The sequence below is a fragment of the Frieseomelitta varia genome, unplaced genomic scaffold (assembly GCF_011392965.1).
Source record: "Frieseomelitta varia isolate USP_RPSP 00005682 unplaced genomic scaffold, Fvar_1.2 scaffold_443, whole genome shotgun sequence".
Taxonomy (NCBI): Eukaryota; Metazoa; Arthropoda; class Insecta; order Hymenoptera; family Apidae; genus Frieseomelitta; species Frieseomelitta varia.
The window spans coordinates 78,451-96,060 of NW_025110194.1; the positions used below are offsets into that span (position 1 = coordinate 78,451).

Below are 17,610 nucleotides of genomic sequence, written 5' to 3' on the forward strand. Positions count from 1 at the left end.
ATTTAAATAAAAAATCCATTTTGGTTAAAAAAGAGGTAGTTAAAAAATATTTATATTATGCATATAATTAGAAAATTTTAATCAAAAAAATTATTATCTACTATATATTTTACACATTGACAAATTAAATTTCTTTCGTGTTGAATAGATCTTGAAAGTAATTTTTGCAATAATTGCGATGTGTATGGTTGTTTTCTATTAATTGTTATTTTTTGTTCTTTATTTTTTGAATTTTGATTTAATGTACTAGACCGTTTAAATTTAGATATAGGATTTGTATCTATTAACTGTAAATTATTCTGGACAACTATTTCTTTCACTACATTACTTTCTTCTATTGCGTCATTATCCAATTTTGTTTTCTTAAATGGTATTTCTTCAGGTGCATCACCTATAAATAATATTATTTTATAGAAATTATACATGAAACATATACATTAAATATTCTATTATAAATAATATAAATATATTTACTTTCTTCGGAAGTACTTCCATAATCTGCTACTAAATTGGGTACATTACAAACAGCAATAGTAGATTTTGATAATGTATCTGTTTCTTCTTCATCAGAAATGCAATTAATATTTCTTTCACAATCATTTTCAATTTCACCTTTAAATTGATCTTCCATATGTAATTCTTCATTTTTTAAGCTTGCTACGAATATTATTCACATAGATGAATACGTTAATAGTATAAATATATAAATTATACAAATATATTAATTAAATGCTCACATGTTCCAGAAAATTTATATAAACCTCTATATTTCTCACTTTGTTCTATAAAATTATTAGATATCTTAATAATTTCTCTTTTTGTTGTCCTTTTACGATTATTAGAACGTATAAATTTTTTTCTTCTCTGTTTAGTAGTCTCTTGTTTTTTAATTATTTCTCCTCTTTGGATTTTTTCCATTTCTTCCGCTTTTCGCAATTCAATATTATTTTTTGTAGGATATTTTCTACAATGTAGTTAAGTATCATATAAATCATTTTTAATCATTACCACTTCTAAAAATCATAACTTACCTCTTTCGCTCCATTATCCATTTTTCAATCTCTTCGGGAGTTGATACATTTTTTATTTTATGGTACAAACCAGTACTGTGTTGCATAGTAATGTGCCTTTCAACTAGTAATGGATGAGCAGAGAAAGTACATCCATCAATACCGCAAAGTTTGTGTTCTCTTTTATGTTCAGAAAGAGCATCCTCGGATGAAAAATCTTTATCACACATTTCACAATAAAATGATTCATTATCCTCTGAACTGGTATAATTTTCGTCTCTTTGATCATATGGTTCTTCATCACTTGGATAAAGATGAGCCTAGAAATTACTTCATATTTTTTATACATTCAAATTCAATGCAAAAATACTTCTTGAGATTCTTAATTGTTGATGAAGATAGTAATATTTGAAATTTCATTACTTTCTTTTGATGTTTGTCTCATACACTAATTTCACAATTTTTTACATGAGTATTTATTTGAAATATTGTATATTTTTCAATAATTCTTTGCTTAAGATATGTTAAATTTATAATTTGAATAATTTGAATGATTTAAAGTTATATTATTCATATGTAAAACTAGAATAGATCCTTACAAAAATATTTTACAAATAATGTAATTCATTTCTCAATTAAAATTTCTATATTTTCAATATAAAGTTTATAAAAAAAGATATTAAAAATTATTAATGATACGTTTAATATTTATAAAATTATAGAAGTATTTTTTCACAATTATTTAAGCAAAGTCAATATTAAATAATAAACAAATATAAAAATTGTATTTACAAATATTACGTGTGTAATTATTGTATGCAATTATTGCTTACACATTATATTTCAAAATCTTTTCCAGGGTATTCAGAAATTCACTTATTAAGTTTATATAAGTATGTATTACAAATACACATCTCAGTTTGTATTTTAAATCAATGATTAATATGGGATAAATTATATAAAAAAATATTTTATGGTTACCATGAGTATGCTGCACATAGAAAATGATGTAATTTACAAAAGATTTACATATCATAGTCCTAAAATATTAATATAAACAATCTTTCATTAAAAGTTTTAAACTTACTTTAAACTATTTTGAAATAAAATTAACAAAATTATCTAACATTGTAAATCTGATAAATTTACTCACTATATGATGCTAATTAAATAGTTATTTTTATTTTATATGATGGTATAAAACCCGTCCCATTGATAAAAATTTTAGGAAGACAATACTTTTATAGAAGTTATTTAATGTATAAAGTCTAAAAAGGTCATTTTCATATTTCAGAACGATTATTAACGTATATAAGAATTTTTTTTCGTGGTTTATAGAGTAATTGGAGGACACCAGATTTAGAACTTATAGAAATACGATTTATTCTTACAATACGCATCTTAATTACAAATTTATTTTGTTCTGAATTTATATTTCGTGGAAGTCATGTATTATTGAAATTAATAAAATGTACCCAATACTACGACACATAATAACGAACAATTACAAAAATTGTCATATCTTGATACAGAGCCACAAGCTATGAAGAAAACACTTTTTGGTTTATTAACTAAATCTTTTCATATATCAAAGAATATTCTAATGATCTCATAAAATTTTCTATTAGGAATATTATAGCTCGCAGCACTGTATACTGGCCAAAGAGCAATTAAAGAGCTTCATGATGACACAATTAACAAAGGCCAGTTTTTTTCTATATCTTATGAAGAGAAGTTGTAGATATTTAATAGCTCTAACACAAAAGTACGTAAGAAATATACAAAATTTTACATTTTCAGACATATACTAATAAAGTAAAAGAAAAAAAAACAGTTTAGTTTTTGTATAAGTATTATTAGAAACAAGAAAATATTTGTTATGCAATATTAAACTCTACTTTCTCAAAATATTATATCATGATAGTTTAACATTACGCACTTATAACATAAATGCTAAGAATGAACTTATATTGCAAAGAAATAATATTTTACAAGTGACAAAAGAACGGATAATACAAATTTTGTAATTAAAAATGATACAAGTATTTAAACTGCAGTGTTATCAATGTACTGCATATTAAAATAAGAAGGAATCAAATCGTTCTGAAGTTTGAAAACAGAATACTTGTGTAATTTCAACTGTTCAATTGTTTATAGGAGGAGTAGCCTGAAGCTTAAGACTGTGCCTGTTCGCTGGAAGGCTGCATCTCCTCCGTTAGCTCCATTTGCTCTGATTGCTCAGTCGCATTCTCAGTTTTCTGAACACCCTCGGATTCGATCGTATTCTTATCACCTGTTTTTTGACCACCCTGTAATGAAAGCAATTTGTCAACTATGACAGGAATATAGTAAAATTAAATACATAGTGCCAATTAAACGTAGTGGTGCAAACAATATTTAGTCTATAGATAAATAACACAATAGTAATATTATTAAATAAATGTAATTTTTTTTTAAATCTTTCTTAGAACGATATTTTTATTATGTTTCATAATTTCAAATATATCATTAATTTAAATAATAAAATTAATATAAATGAAACAAATAAACATAAAAAGAAAACAAAATGTATCTACATATAATTATCATATTACAATTAAATATGGTCATAAGTTTGTAGGTGACTTAAATATCTTTAAAAAAATATTTACACTTATAATTTATAAATATAATTTTTCATTTTGCATGTACATATATAAATCATATAACAAATAAGTTGAAATCTCTAATTGAAATATTCTATCAAAATCTTTAAATTTTAAAAAGTGTTCTAAAATACTTACTGCAAATTGCTAAAATAAATGAAGTAGAATTTTATTTTACCTACGATATACACCAAATACAGTCTTTAATTATTATATTAATATCAATATAACAAAACATATAAACAAAAGATATTAATTATATTAGAAGCACGTACAATTACTTGTTACTTAATTCTACAGGGTGGTCTACCTTATTGATTTTTTCATTATAATTAAATAGCAAATAATAAACAGTAAAATGTTACATAAGAATAACAAAACATTGGTAAAAATATACAAAAAATATGGTAAAAATTAATGTATTATACTCATTTTGTACAATAATTAATAATTATTACAGATGTGCGAAAACATAAAAATTGCGAAGATTGCGAAATGTCACGCAGTCCTCAACTATCAATGCTATAATTGATATTTCACAAAATTTCTAAATTACATAAAAGTATATGTTCTTATATAAACGTATGAAACTGTAAATGGTGTTGCATTTTTAATCGTAGTATAATATTTATGAACATTATACAACTTATAGAAAAATAATATACAAAATATTAAATTATAAATATATAAAATATTATTACTTTTATCAAGATAACTTTAAATTTATTATAAATAGAAAATAAAATGTTCAGAATTGTAAATTCAATTATTATTATTGTTTGAACTATTGTTTATAAATACTTTTTATATATAAATCATACCTTTTACAATTACGTAACACACTTAAAAATAATAAAAAATATATGTAATAATTATTAATTAAAAAATATAGTTTAGTATAATAAACTCTTAATTATAAAAAAAATATTATTTCATGTCATATGTTCAATAATTAAATGGGAAAAAATACCTGTTCTGGATGTTTTGCAAGATAATCATTTTTAGCATCTCTGATCATCCTTGTTACTTTATTTCTTAAATCCTTAAATTCTTCCCACTCTTTTGCATCTTTATTCTTTTTTGCTTTAGCATACAGCTTATTTTTCTTTTGTATTTCACTTCGAATTTCATCAGTCATCCATGGCTTCTTTAGTTCTAATTCCTAAATAATTATAATGTCTTTTAATCAGAATAACTTCAAAATTTGTACTTTTAATTTTTTTTTCATATAACAAAATATTGCATGTATATGATAAAATAACTTATTTTTCATTATTGATAAACATAGTAAAGAAATGTTTACTGTTCCTTACTAGAAATTTATTATTAATAAAAAATCTTAATAATTGTATATATATAAAATTTTTTCCTTCATTTAATTTATAGCGATTAGTTTTATATTGATTTATAAATCCATTTTACTTAAATACCATATTTTGAAGATAAATAATTCCAAATATAAAAGAAAAATTCAAGCACAATTCTTAGTCAAAATAGACAATTCTTCTCAGACTCATACTATTGAAACTAAAATGCAAATAAATTATATTTAAATAAGAAAAATAAGTCAATCGATTAAATAAATTCATATCTTTATTCTCATGCAGTTATTGTTATCAATTTGACAAAGTAATAGGATTATTATGTACTCATACTTTCTACAAATGTTAAGAACATTCAAAATTTTATACTTACTTCAAGTTTACTGACTTTTTTCACATTATTCAGTGCTTTGCCTTTTGCATTGCCATTGCCAATAGAAAATCTTGGTCTCATATGAGATAATATCTGAGGAGGTAATGCTCTCCTATGCCAAGGCCTCATTAATGGTCCTCTAGGTCCTACACCTCTTAAGCCCATCGGCGGAACCATAGGAGCCATCCCTCTGACTCTTGGACCAAACAATGGCATGGGTCCACTAGGTCGACTTACTCCTGGTCGTGGTGGCGGTGGTAATCTTTGTCTTATTGGTCCAAAAACAGGATTCATCGGAGGTGGTGGCATTCTTGGTGGTAAACCAGGAGGTGGAAGTCTACCACCAAATCTAGGAGGCGGTGGCGGTATAATAGCGGGTGTACGTATAACTCTTGGCCCTAGCAGAGGTCCTCGATTTAATGGGCTCATTGTAATCTTCTTCAATTTGGATCTTTTTCAACTACTTTTACAATTTTATGTAGCTGATGATTAATATATTGTAACGTCGAATGCGAAACGTTATGTACAAGGTTAAGACCAGCTTCACACACTGTTTATACGCGAAATACGTTATTATATCGTGGCGACACCACGGACAGAAACCCTCTGGTGACGGCCGCGGAATGGCGCGGCACTCGAAATAAAGACGCAACGTTAAAAAGATGAATATAGGCAACCAAAAAGAAGGAACGCTGAACGGACAACGTGGAAGATATAAATATTTTATTGTACTGTTAAATCGTATGAACTGAACAAAATATATTTTCCATTAAAAAAATACGAATCTCTCCCTTATCTTTATCGCGAGTATAGCAACAATTAAGAAACTTCCCTGTCGATCAATTTCGATTTTATATAGTCGCACGTGCCAATGGCCATAAACAAATATGGACACTCCTACGCCTGCCACCAGAAGCGATTCTCGCTAACGATTGTTTTGCCACCAGTTACGTTAAATAATATACGATCTGATTTTTCCTATTCTAGTATCCAACCCTAGGGGCCTGCTAGGAAGCCTTGTTGTTGATGAGTCTACTAGCTGGCCCCGAAACGAAACACGTTCCTCTTTACTTTTCAACAGTTATCGTCTTTCCTTCCTTACCGACCAAACTCGTAAATATGTGTATAAACCTACAATTTTGTTGATATTTATGCACTTCTCAATACTACCAAATTCAACTTCGATTGTAAAACCAAACACAGTATTACTTATAAATATCATACGAATGTTATAAACTTCTACGCAAATAAACCTTTTATACTGCAAATAACGATCACTTTGCTCGTAGCAGCTACGAATAACAAACTTTAAGATGTTTAAATCGATTTGAAATTTAGTACCCCAAATATTGGAGGGAAGATATTAGAAAATTGATCTCAAACATTCTGATTCATAATTTGATATTAGGCATATAATAAAGCGTAATTTTTTTTTAATTTTTAAAAAAATTAGAATATTATTTAATACTTTCTAATCTGCATTTCTTAGATGAAAACTTATTTCATATTAATACTTGTTTTATAATTGATTTATAATTTGTATTATTGAGTCAGAGAAAATAACAAATATAATTTATTTTTTTCTATGATAATTTTTTTCATTTTTTTGTTCAAGTACAATTTTTCAGTTGATTGAAATACATTATAAAGAATTACATAAAAAAGTACATTTACTTGAAATAACTATATTATAAACCGTGAATAGTTTACATTTAAAAATAAACAAATTTTAAGAATGTAACAAATTCTTGTGTTTAAAAAATCACACTGTTGCAAATAATTTTTCTTGTATATCTGCCTGCATTTAAGGATAATTTTAAAGACAAATCACCAGTCATTTGTCCGATTGGTATATTTCCTATTTATAAGAGATATGCTCTTCTCATTGGTCTGTTTGAGCAACGCTTTTAACGTATCACCAGCTGTTGAAGTTACGTTTGTTTGAAATCAAACGGCAACTGAAGTTTGTTGGTTGCTTGGAGCTCCGAAATTTTGTCTGTCATACATGGATGGTAAATACACTTCGTTATAACAAGAAGAGGGCATAGTGTTTAAAAGTAATAATAACTTAGAAAAAAAAAAGAGGAATCGATTTATACACAAAGGATTAGGTGAAAAATTAAAACTAAATAATGGCAACGATTCGTGTACACGAGGATCAAGAAAATCGTTTTCATGATGTTCGTCGCGGTAAAGAAAATATTCCCGTGCCCCTTCAAAATCAAACATTACAACCAACGAAACGTGCAGTTTTAGGTGTCCTTCACAATAATTGTAATCGTAATATCAAACCAGTATGTATACATTTCTTTACAATCTTTACTCCCGCGTTTTTCTAAACTGATGAATTCAATACTTTTATTATACAAATTACATGATTTTAGAAAATATGATTTCCAACTCTTTCTTACGATCCTAAAAATAATAAAATCATTCATCAACAATGTTAATAGTAAAATGTATAATCACGTTTGTTTAATTTCGTATAGGAAATATACAAGGATGAAAAATATCCAAAAACAAAAGCAATTATACCGCCACAGTTTGAACCTTTTAAAATTTATGAAAACAAAAAGGAAGAAGTTATATTTAAAATCTATGAAGATAAGTTAGAGGAAGAAACTTCTGTCGCACTTAGAGAGACGAAAGACAAGAAAGAAATCAAAGAGAAAGAAGATGTGAAACCTGAAACAGAAAAGCCAAGGTTAGAAGTGAATCCTCTGACTGTCTCGAATTTACCAACATTTTATAATGCTATTGAAGATATTAATCAAAAGAAAGAGAATGAAGTAATTTTTTCACAAGGCAGCCCAATGTCTTTAGAAAATTCAATTTCTTATTTGTCTTCCTCAAAGAAAAGTCATCAGAAACGAAGAAAGTCTATAAAAGAATTGAGAATGAATTTTTTCGATGTAGATGAATATAGAGCTGATATATATAATTATTTACGTTCTGCGGAAGTATGTATTTATTTTAAAAAAATTTTTATTTACAAATAGTAGCATGTTTTAATGAAATTTTTATTTTAGAAACAACATAGACCAAAACCAGGGTATATGAAAAAACAACCAGATATAACATATTCAATGAGATCAATATTAGTGGATTGGCTTGTAGAAGTTGCTGAGGAATATCGGTTACAAACTGAAACGCTGTATTTAGCTGTTTCGTATATAGATCGCTTTTTATCATATATGAGTGTTGTAAGAGCAAAACTACAACTTGTGGGTACAGCAGCTATGTTTATTGCAGCGTAAGTTCATCCTATGTATTTATTTAATTAGTTATATCTAAAATTTCTAGTTTTAAAAAAATAATTTGTTGTATTAATAATTTAGGAAATACGAAGAGATTTATCCACCTGATGTAGGCGAATTTGTATATATCACAGATGATACATATACAAAAAAACAAGTATTACGTATGGAGCATTTAATATTGAGGGTTTTATCTTTCGATCTAACTGTCCCAACACCACTTACCTTTGTTATGGAATATTGTATTAATAATAATCTTTCTGAAAAGATTAAATTTTTAGCAATGGTAAGTGTGTGTGTGTGTGTGTGTGTGTGTGTATTTATTTATTTATTTATTTATTTATTTATTTATTTATTTATTTATTTATTTATTTATTTATTCACTATGTCATCACTATGTATTATGTGTTAATTTTTTTGTAAAATTTTATAGTATCTTTGTGAATTATCAATGCTTGAAGGAGATCCATATCTTCAATTTTTACCTAGTCATTTAGCCGCATCTGCAGTAGCACTTGCACGGCATACATTATTAGAAGAGATGTGGCCACATGAATTAGAATTATCAACAGGTTATAACTTAAAGGACCTTAAAGAATGTATTATGTGTTTGAATAAAACCTTCTGCAATGCATTAAATATTCCGCAACAAGCCATACAAGAAAAATATAAAAGCAGCAAGTAAGTTTAAATATTTACTATTCAAAGCAACTTTTTTTTCATTTTATCATTTGAATTAAGTATCTAATATATTCTTATTTAGATATGGGCATGTAGCATTATTATTACCACGACATATTGATAATGTAACACTGACTTCCGAAGATGAAGAAGAGAATGCTTAATATTTAACAGACATTGCGCAAAAATAGAAAAATCTAAAAAATTATACATATTTGGAAAGAACGAACCTCCCGTTATAAATCCCATGTTTTGAAAGAGAAGGAGGGGATTAGGGCAAGACTGAGCTATTCTTTCAGAATTAAAATGAACGAGTTACTTCTATTAGCACGTGTGGCTACTATGTTTAGCCTAGGCAAACATATTGACTTCAATTTTCATATTCCATCTCCACCTATACTTTTATAGGTTGTAGGTAAATTTTAATAACTATTTTTAGAGCTCCGTCATTACATTAACGAATGAAGCTCTAAATTTTGTTATTTAGGAATTTGTATTTTTATATACATTTTTTTAGACGATTGTTAACAGAACACTTGCTCTACACACATGATATCTAAATTTTGTTGCCAGTGATCTGTCATAAAATAATAGGAAGTGTAAGAATAATAACTGTATTTATTATCGACATTGTACTAAAAATATACATCACTACGGATGGAAACGTTTCTACGTATTAAAATGATTATAACATTTGTCTATTTTTACGTTTCTTATATAGCTATTTATTTGCGATCTTTCATGGTTCAACTCAAAAACATAGTTTTTTTTTGATCATTTTTCTTTATCTGTCTTTTTAAAATTGTACATATATTTTATAAATCATTTGCATATCTAAACAAATTTTCGTTTCAAAATCATATATATCGTACAAATGTTCATATGCATGTTTTTTATCAAATATTTGAAAAAAATTCATAGTATTTTATGCATGATCTCAGCGAGCCATCAGTGTTGTGGGTAAAGTAAGCGGCTACGGACACGAAGGTCCAAGTTAAAATCCTGGGCAGTTTTCCTATTTCTTCACGAAATTCCTAGAAAGTGGATTCCTTCGTTTGATGGTGGGAGAGAGGCGCGGCGCAAAAGAAAATATCAGTCAGAGAACTTATGATCAAAATGCAGATAATGGCAAAAGAAGTTGAGGTGTTGTATTCCACAGACAAAAATATGTTTCCCCAATGGGACAAATACTGAATATTATGAGGATGTCAAAGAAAATAAGAGATGCATGTATGCAAAGAGATAATTTATGCATGAGCAACAAGACTACTAAAATAAAAATATTCAAGTGTTTGAATATATAGGTATCTATAATATATTTATTTTAAGAAGAGGTATAACATAATTTTGTTTTTGTTGTATTTTGATTATATTATTGAATGGTATTTACAAAGATAAATTTCTTTCAATAACTGTCACCTCACTTCTTCATCGTCTTCGTGTGACCGTTGATCGGTTTGCTATTAATCGCCCTTACATTCCGATTGAGAGTTCCACTGTATAATGAATTTCGTGAAAAATAGGAATAGCTGCAGCCAGGATTCAATACTGAGCCTTCGCACCCGGTTACTCTACCCATGCTTCCTTTCAATAATTGTACTATTTTTAAAAAAACAATTCAAATTATTATGATAAACTAGATACTTTGAAAGTAAATTGATTAACATATTGGTTAAATAACAATGTTTGATTTAAAATATTTAGACAATTTTAAACAAGAAATTTTGAAATAGGAATTTCAATAGAATATATTGTTTCTGTTATATGCTATAATAAGAATTAGTCTATTATTATTAATAAAATAATAAACAATGTTATTAAGTATATATATTATGATGTGCGTTTTCTTAATACATAAAAATATTAAAATATTTTTAAACATTTTGTTTTTGTATTACATGTTGGTAATACTGATTCCTCTTGCTTAACCATTATATTTAATTGTGCGCATGTGTGCGTGGTTTCCTAAACTGGTATCGACGTTGACAATTTGTAGTTGATATTTAACAGAAATCTAACAAAACGATAGTTGTGGGTGTTTCACAAGATAACGGTTACATATTCTATAATATCAAGGTATAATATTTAATTTAATATTGTTTATTATTATCAAATAAACGTTTTTATTTTTTTTACATATTACACTCAATATTTTTGATTTTTTGTATAATCCAATCATATCTGAAATGAATAAGTGTTTAGGTTAATTTTATTCTTTTTGGTACTTATTTTGATTTTTATACTTTTTGATAGATAAATAAAATCATTTATAGTATTTTAATTTAACCTATAAAACAGATAATATATATCATGTTGATTTGAAAAGTTAAATTGTTATGTTAAAATAAAATGCAAATTTGGAAAATATTAATATAATATGTAATGATACTGTAATGTGTATTATGCTTTTTTTAAAATAGTCAATAATTACATGACAATTTTTTATAAAATAAAAGTCTGTATTTGGAGATTCTTTATGATTAAAAATATTAATTTAATATAAAATTTCTTTGATATTCTTATTAGACAAAATGGATATGGCATTTGGCGACAACTTTGTCAATGAACAAGAAGTAGATCCAGTAGCAGAATTCGTAGCAAGGGAACAGGATCAATTGGCAGGACTTGAGAATGAAATTCCACCAGTTGCTATGTCTGCTCCTGCAATGGCATCAGATGGTAATTAAATTAAATACATAAGTAGAAAAAGTATTCTAATTATATTCAATGTTATTCTTATGTTAAAATTAATTGAGAAGTTTATAATTAAAATATAATTAAAAATTTTTCTAAATAATATATTAAGAAATTTTGGAAATTTAAGTTGGTCCAGGGGGTGATGCTGAAGGTAGTTTTGAAATAATAGATGCAATTGGACAACCTTCGGAAATGCAAGCACTTCCAGTAATAGGTAAACGATATTTTAATTTTTTTTTTTTTATTAAATCATTTATAACTTATTATGAAAGATGTTAGATTTAAAAAAATATTTTCAGAAACTGCACCTAAAACTCCACCTGTAAAAGAAGAACCCGAGAAAATACGAAAATGGAGAGAAGAACAAAAAGCTAGACTAGAAGAAAAAGGTAAATATGTTTTTATATAATCATTGAATATCGTTTATATATAATTCAATAATATTCTAATTCATAGGTAACTATAAAATAAATTCATTTTGCAGTTTTGGTGTGTAATTATTATTGTATGTAATTTACTTAGATGCAGAAGAAGAAAAGAAAAAAGAAGAGTGGAGAGAAGCTGCCAGAAAAGAATTAGAAGAATGGTATAAACATCATGCAGAAGCTATTAGTAAAACAAAAACTACAAATAGGTAATATTTAAAATTTCTCTTTCTTTCTGTCTTTTTTAATCTGTTTTATATAAACATAACTTTTAATCGCATATTGTAGATGCAATTAAAAGTCTTCTATATAAAATTATAAATATTTTATTTAAAATATGTACTACATACAATTATATTATTTTCATTCTGCTTCTTAGGGAATCAGCCAAGTAAGTTATACTATATTATTTTGCATGTATAATTGCATTGTATTGCTGTATAATATAGCTTGCTTATTCAATTTGTAAAGTAATTTGCAGAATAGATATCAGAAATAGATATTTCATATATGTTAGCCGCTTTTATACGATTCATAGCTATAAATGATTTGTGCTTGATGCAATTATACTTGAAATCTCGGTGTTTCTAATCGTACTGTATGTAAGCCATTAACTACATAAAAATACATATAATATATTTTATTTTTATATTGTTATATTTTAATATAAATATCATAACAATTAAATTTTATTCAGTTTCATTATCAACTATTAAACGTATAAATACTATTGAAATTATTAATTTCTATATTATATATAAACGCATTATAAGTTATTTTGGTACTATAATATTTGTCTTATTTTCTAACTTATTTACTTAAGAACGGATATAAAAATATAAATGTTTTCTCTTTAGTTACAATGTTTCATTCTACTGATGAAAGTAAACAGTGAAATATTAGTTTTCATTATGTAGATTGTAATTTTTGTTCAACACATCTTACTTTATTAAAAATAATAACAAAAAGTATATTTCTTTTTGAAAAGAAATTATAAAAAAAAATGTTGGATATTGCATTGCTGCATACATTATATGTTAGAAACGGAAACAGGGTACATACACTGCAATGTCATTAGTGCATTTAATGTTCGGGTATTGTCGCATTTAAGATTTTATATGTTGTAGCCTATGTAACATAATGATTTTATCTCTAGGAACGCAGAGAAACAATTTGTAGCAGAAGCTGATGAAGTGGAGCCAGGAACTGAATGGGAACGCATTGCAAAACTTTGCGATTTTAATCCCAAGTCTTCTCGCACTTCAAAAGATGTTTCTCGAATGCGTTCAATTATTTTGCAATTGAAGCAAACTCCACCAGCTCCAGTCAGTCTTTGATTAAATTAATAACTTATTATGGAAAATATAGATATATGCATATATACATACATATATATATATATACATACACACACATACATATATATGTATAAATATATTATGAAACAAAAGAAAAATGTATGGAGATTACAATATTTATAAAACCGAAAAGATCATATTTGATCTATTAAACAAAAATGTAATATCATTGTGAATAAAGATAATTAATAGCAAGTATACGAATAAATATTAAATTTAAAAAATGAAATATGTAATGCAATTATTGATGTTGTTACATATAAAAATATATATAACTTTACCCTTATATATACGAATTTAAATATAAGTGGTAATTTAAAGAACAATATATAAAGTTTTCATATAATTAGTTTAATTATATATAAAATTTTATGAAAATATATTGTTTTTAGTATAATTAATAAGTTTTAAAATATTTTAATGTTATTTAACAAATTATTATTATTGTGCGCAATATAAAAATTTTTATAGCTTTAGTTTTATACATTGTCCAATATTTTGATATTTCACATATTTAAAAACTCATAATCAATTTTTTTCTAATTGTCTTCATACTATTTTTTCTGAAAATAACAGATATTAATAATTAATAATTACGTAATTACAACACTAACAAACTAATTTGTTGTTGTAGAAAATATATCAGTTATATTAAGTATAAAATAGAAAAACAAAAATTAATACCTATGTAAATCACGTTTCATAGCAAGTTGCATGTCATGTTGCCAACGATAGATGTTTGGATATGTAATGGAATTAAGTGATGTTGACACTGCATTATAAACAGCATGATCTAATTTTGTTGGTACTGGCCTATAAAGTAATGAATAAAACAATCATAATGTATTTATATAAAAATAATTATTTTAAAAAAAATTTATTTTTATGTAACTTCACCCTTCCAGAAATGTCCCAAAACCTTCCTCTGCACTTTGCATTTCATCATCAGAACTATCTACCATTAATTTTGGTGATGATGGCGGTGTGAAAAATTCTAATTCGTCTAATAAAAAATAAAACATTATTTTATTTATAGATACTTTATATTACATATCTTAATATAAATTTCGATCATAAAGCATTTGAGACTTACCTACATTATTTTGTTCTTCATTATTCGATGTAAGTAATGACCATGATTGTAATTTATTACATAAATAATCTATTTCATCAATTTGCGGTTTTTTTTCTGAATTTCCGTTTGAATTAATTATATTATCATTTGATGTCTAAAAAAATTATGCAAAAAGTATGATTTTGAATACATATTAAAAATTTGATTAATATTTTTTATACCTTATTATAATGAAATAATTGATCCTGGAATTTACGTTCTAAATATTTTTCAAGTTTCGTTAAACCCTCAGTAGTACGAAAATCTGCAAAATCGTTTAAAAATAGCCAATATTCCTTCCACGAAACCTGATATTCTTCTGCTAGATCTCTAAAAATTAAAGCTTCACGTTGTACTTTTTTTTCTTTTTTCTTAATCTATATTCAATATCTATATTTTTCTTAATCTATATCATGATATATTTTATGTTAAACTTTATTACAAACTATACCTTCCAACTCGTTCAAGTCCCTTTTCTGCATCTTGTAATCTTAAAGTTAAATTATTGGTGGAATTATATATAGCATCAGATTCGTCATCAGATTTTTTAATAGGAGTCATGCGAAGACGTGGTGGCGTTTTCCATTTCTTTCTAAATTCTAATGCTCGAGATTTTGTCATTGGTCCAGCAAATGCACGTACTTCTAAACGTGGACTGATTGGATCTGTATTTAAGCTCTACAAAAATATTTTCTATATAAATACAATGTAAATATATACATACAATGTAAATTGAAATATTATAACATACCAAAGGATTAGTAGGAGAGAAAGGCTCCCCAATCATAGGTTGTAATGTATTATCATCTGATCTTAATACAGGTACATAATACTGATCTTCTAGTAATAAACGTATTTCTTTTTTCAATGCTTCATCTTCTTGATGCGTTCTACTACAAATTATCTGCAATATCGACAAAAAAATAAAATAATATTTTCTGGATTATCAGTTACAAAAATATAAAGAATATATAAAAATAAAAAAATAAAGAATATATTTATTTAACAAAATATACGATAATATTTTTTGTAGTATAGTTTTAAACATTTTATTACGTACATCTATTGGTAGTTGTTTATATTTATTTGGCAATGTTTTTATACAACATGGATAAGAAACAAGAACTCGAACTACATTTTTTAAACCAAATTTAACTGCAAAATGTAACGGAGTCTCATTCAATCCCTTATCAGGTGTATTTAAATATAAATCTAACATAATCTGTGCACGATCCACATAACTCTTGCACTCATCACCATAAAGTAATTTTATAAAGTCTGTGTTTCCAACAGTGTTTAATATTAACTCACACATATCTGGTCTATCTGCTCTAACTGCAATATGTAATGCATTATAACGGCATCCTTCCTATAATGAGGACAATACAAAACAATGAAGACAATACAATACAATATGATAACATGAATATGATTATAAACTGTTGTCTTACTTGCAAAATTGCAGGTGTATCTCCGCTACCAATCAAATATCGTGGATTACCCCATACTGTAGTTTTTACAGCATATAAATCTCCATCTTTAATTAATTTTCTAAAACATACAAGCTCTTGAGAGCGTGGAGCTTTAAAATTATTTGATTTTTCTTCTATTACAGGTACGGTTGAACATATTGAGGTACTATTCACATAATTTGCTTTCTCAAAGCCAGTCTTAGCATATTCTTCAGCCTCTGATCGTTTTTTAAATGATTTTAAACGACCAGTTTTAAATTCTTTAATTACCTTCAAAGCTTCAGCTTTATCTTGATAAACTCGAATATTTTCTACAATAATTAAATATAAATTATTTGCTTTATTCAGATTACAAGATTGCGAGATTGCGAGATTGAGAAAGACAAAAAAATAATTTTTATTTTTATATATTTACCTTTAGTATTGTTTTCTATTGAAGAGTCAACATTTTCCTCAGGTATGTACACTGCATGAAAAACTATTTCACTCAATACATTAGAATTTCCATAAGTTACATGTAATGTTTGTGATGTTCGTTCGTTTTCATCCATTGTATTCGACGTAGTTTTTTTCTTATTTTATCTTAAGTCATATAGTCACTTATTGGTTATGTGTCACATACGAAAGTGTCAAAAAACATCCAGAAAAACTACGTAAAACTTAATATCTATAATTCCGTACGATATATCTTTTGTCCTTTTTCTTTCTTTTTTTTTTCTTTTTTTTTTTTTTGATCAAAAAATTATATATATTTTTTGTAATATGCAATTTGTTAAAAAATATGTATCTTAACAGTAGTTAAAATTTATATGGTTTTAAGCATCAAATCTATCGACTATTTACAAATTTACAAATATAAAGCGACGAGCATGAAAATATTAAACATTTTTTACGGAACAAAAATTTTCGAGAAACAAAACAGGAAACATGTATGGTACGCCAAGTAAATTCAAGGTTAAATTTCATTTCCAAGGTAATAATTAGTCATAATTTAAGAAGCGTTTACCATGGATATTTACCACGTACATTTTATCATAGACATTCTTTTTATAAAACGGAGATAATTCATAATATATAGTATAATTTTCTTTAAAGCAAAACTGAAAGAAATTAAAAACGGCGTTCATAATCAATTGTCGTTTACAAAACCAACCAATCCTAGACAGATGCCAAGTTGTTGACCAATTAGTTCAAATCAAGTAAACTGATGAAATTTTCTTGTATTTATTAATGTAATATAAAGTGAAATTTTATAT

The 17,610-nt window shown here is 26.1% G+C and overlaps 4 protein-coding genes across 7 annotated transcripts; 2 read left to right on the plus strand and 2 right to left on the minus strand.

The window, feature by feature from the left end:
- Window positions 1-57: 57 nt before the first annotated feature.
- Window positions 58-6,654, minus strand: LOC122532235 (nuclear fragile X mental retardation-interacting protein 1-like). The gene is made up of 6 exons (XM_043660822.1): window positions 5,351-6,654; window positions 4,626-4,817; window positions 1,032-1,330; window positions 738-964; window positions 475-657; window positions 58-391 (listed from the first exon to the last, which is right to left on the minus strand). Exons 1-6 carry the CDS (start codon window positions 5,777-5,779, stop codon window positions 78-80), a joined length of 1,644 nt encoding a protein of 547 aa, XP_043516757.1. The 5' UTR covers window positions 5,780-6,654; the 3' UTR covers window positions 58-77.
- A 579-nt stretch (window positions 6,655-7,233) lies between these two features.
- LOC122532236 (cyclin-A2) lies at window positions 7,234-9,983 on the plus strand. The gene is made up of 6 exons (XM_043660823.1): window positions 7,234-7,644; window positions 7,840-8,310; window positions 8,380-8,603; window positions 8,689-8,893; window positions 9,041-9,288; window positions 9,371-9,983. Exons 1-6 carry the CDS (start codon window positions 7,483-7,485, stop codon window positions 9,450-9,452), a joined length of 1,392 nt encoding a protein of 463 aa, XP_043516758.1. The 5' UTR covers window positions 7,234-7,482; the 3' UTR covers window positions 9,453-9,983.
- A 1,216-nt stretch (window positions 9,984-11,199) lies between these two features.
- Window positions 11,200-13,966, plus strand: LOC122532237 (clathrin light chain). Of its 3 annotated transcripts, none has more exons than XM_043660824.1 (7): window positions 11,200-11,364; window positions 11,815-11,967; window positions 12,113-12,199; window positions 12,285-12,374; window positions 12,508-12,619; window positions 12,790-12,801; window positions 13,567-13,966. In XM_043660824.1, the coding sequence occupies exons 2-7, from the start codon at window positions 11,820-11,822 to the stop codon at window positions 13,745-13,747; spliced, it is 630 nt and encodes a 209-aa protein (XP_043516759.1). In that variant the 5' UTR covers window positions 11,200-11,364; window positions 11,815-11,819; the 3' UTR covers window positions 13,748-13,966. The 3 variants fall into 3 exon arrangements, with proteins under 3 accessions (XP_043516759.1, XP_043516761.1, XP_043516760.1); XM_043660825.1 differs by having other exon boundaries at window positions 11,235-11,319; XM_043660826.1 differs by lacking the exon at window positions 12,790-12,801.
- A 222-nt stretch (window positions 13,967-14,188) lies between these two features.
- LOC122532239 (ankyrin repeat and LEM domain-containing protein 2) lies at window positions 14,189-17,577 on the minus strand. 2 transcript variants are annotated; one of them, XM_043660832.1, is made up of 10 exons: window positions 16,770-17,577; window positions 16,334-16,665; window positions 16,194-16,217; window positions 15,634-15,786; window positions 15,334-15,560; window positions 15,065-15,212; window positions 14,862-14,997; window positions 14,666-14,771; window positions 14,453-14,581; window positions 14,189-14,331 (listed from the first exon to the last, which is right to left on the minus strand). In XM_043660832.1, the coding sequence occupies exons 1-10, from the start codon at window positions 16,903-16,905 to the stop codon at window positions 14,283-14,285; spliced, it is 1,440 nt and encodes a 479-aa protein (XP_043516767.1). In that variant the 5' UTR covers window positions 16,906-17,577; the 3' UTR covers window positions 14,189-14,282. The 2 variants fall into 2 exon arrangements, with proteins under 2 accessions (XP_043516767.1, XP_043516766.1); XM_043660831.1 differs by having other exon boundaries at window positions 14,190-14,331; window positions 15,943-16,251; window positions 16,770-17,576.
- Between the last annotated feature and the right edge of the window lie 33 nt (window positions 17,578-17,610).

Bases quoted from the DNA above. Each gene is read 5' to 3' on its own strand.
- LOC122532235 (XM_043660822.1), bottom strand. From the start codon at position 5,779: ATGAGCCCATTAAATCGAGGACCTCTGCTAGGGCCAAGAGTTATACGT. The intron at 1,331-4,625 runs GTATTTTTTCCC...AGTAATTTCTAG, and splicing joins TTGCAAAACATCCAGAACAG to GCTCATCTTTATCCAAGTGA. The intron at 392-474 runs GTAAATATATTT...TATTATTTATAG, and splicing joins TGGAAGTACTTCCGAAGAAA to GTGATGCACCTGAAGAAATA.
- LOC122532236 (XM_043660823.1), top strand. From the start codon at position 7,483: ATGGCAACGATTCGTGTACACGAGGATCAAGAAAATCGTTTTCATGAT. The intron at 8,311-8,379 runs GTATGTATTTAT...TTTTTATTTTAG, and splicing joins ATTATTTACGTTCTGCGGAA to AAACAACATAGACCAAAACC. The intron at 8,894-9,040 runs GTAAGTGTGTGT...AAAATTTTATAG, and splicing joins AGATTAAATTTTTAGCAATG to TATCTTTGTGAATTATCAAT.
- LOC122532237 (XM_043660824.1), top strand. From the start codon at position 11,820: ATGGATATGGCATTTGGCGACAACTTTGTCAATGAACAAGAAGTAGAT. The intron at 12,200-12,284 runs GTAAACGATATT...AAATATTTTCAG, and splicing joins GCAAGCACTTCCAGTAATAG to AAACTGCACCTAAAACTCCA. The intron at 12,375-12,507 runs GTAAATATGTTT...TAATTTACTTAG, and splicing joins AGCTAGACTAGAAGAAAAAG to ATGCAGAAGAAGAAAAGAAA.
- LOC122532239 (XM_043660831.1), bottom strand. From the start codon at position 16,905: ATGGATGAAAACGAACGAACATCACAAACATTACATGTAACTTATGGA. The intron at 15,787-15,942 runs GTACGTAATAAA...TCGATATTGCAG, and splicing joins ATAAACAACTACCAATAGAT to ATAATTTGTAGTAGAACGCA. The intron at 14,772-14,861 runs GTAAGTCTCAAA...ATTTTTTATTAG, and splicing joins TGAAGAACAAAATAATGTAG to ACGAATTAGAATTTTTCACA.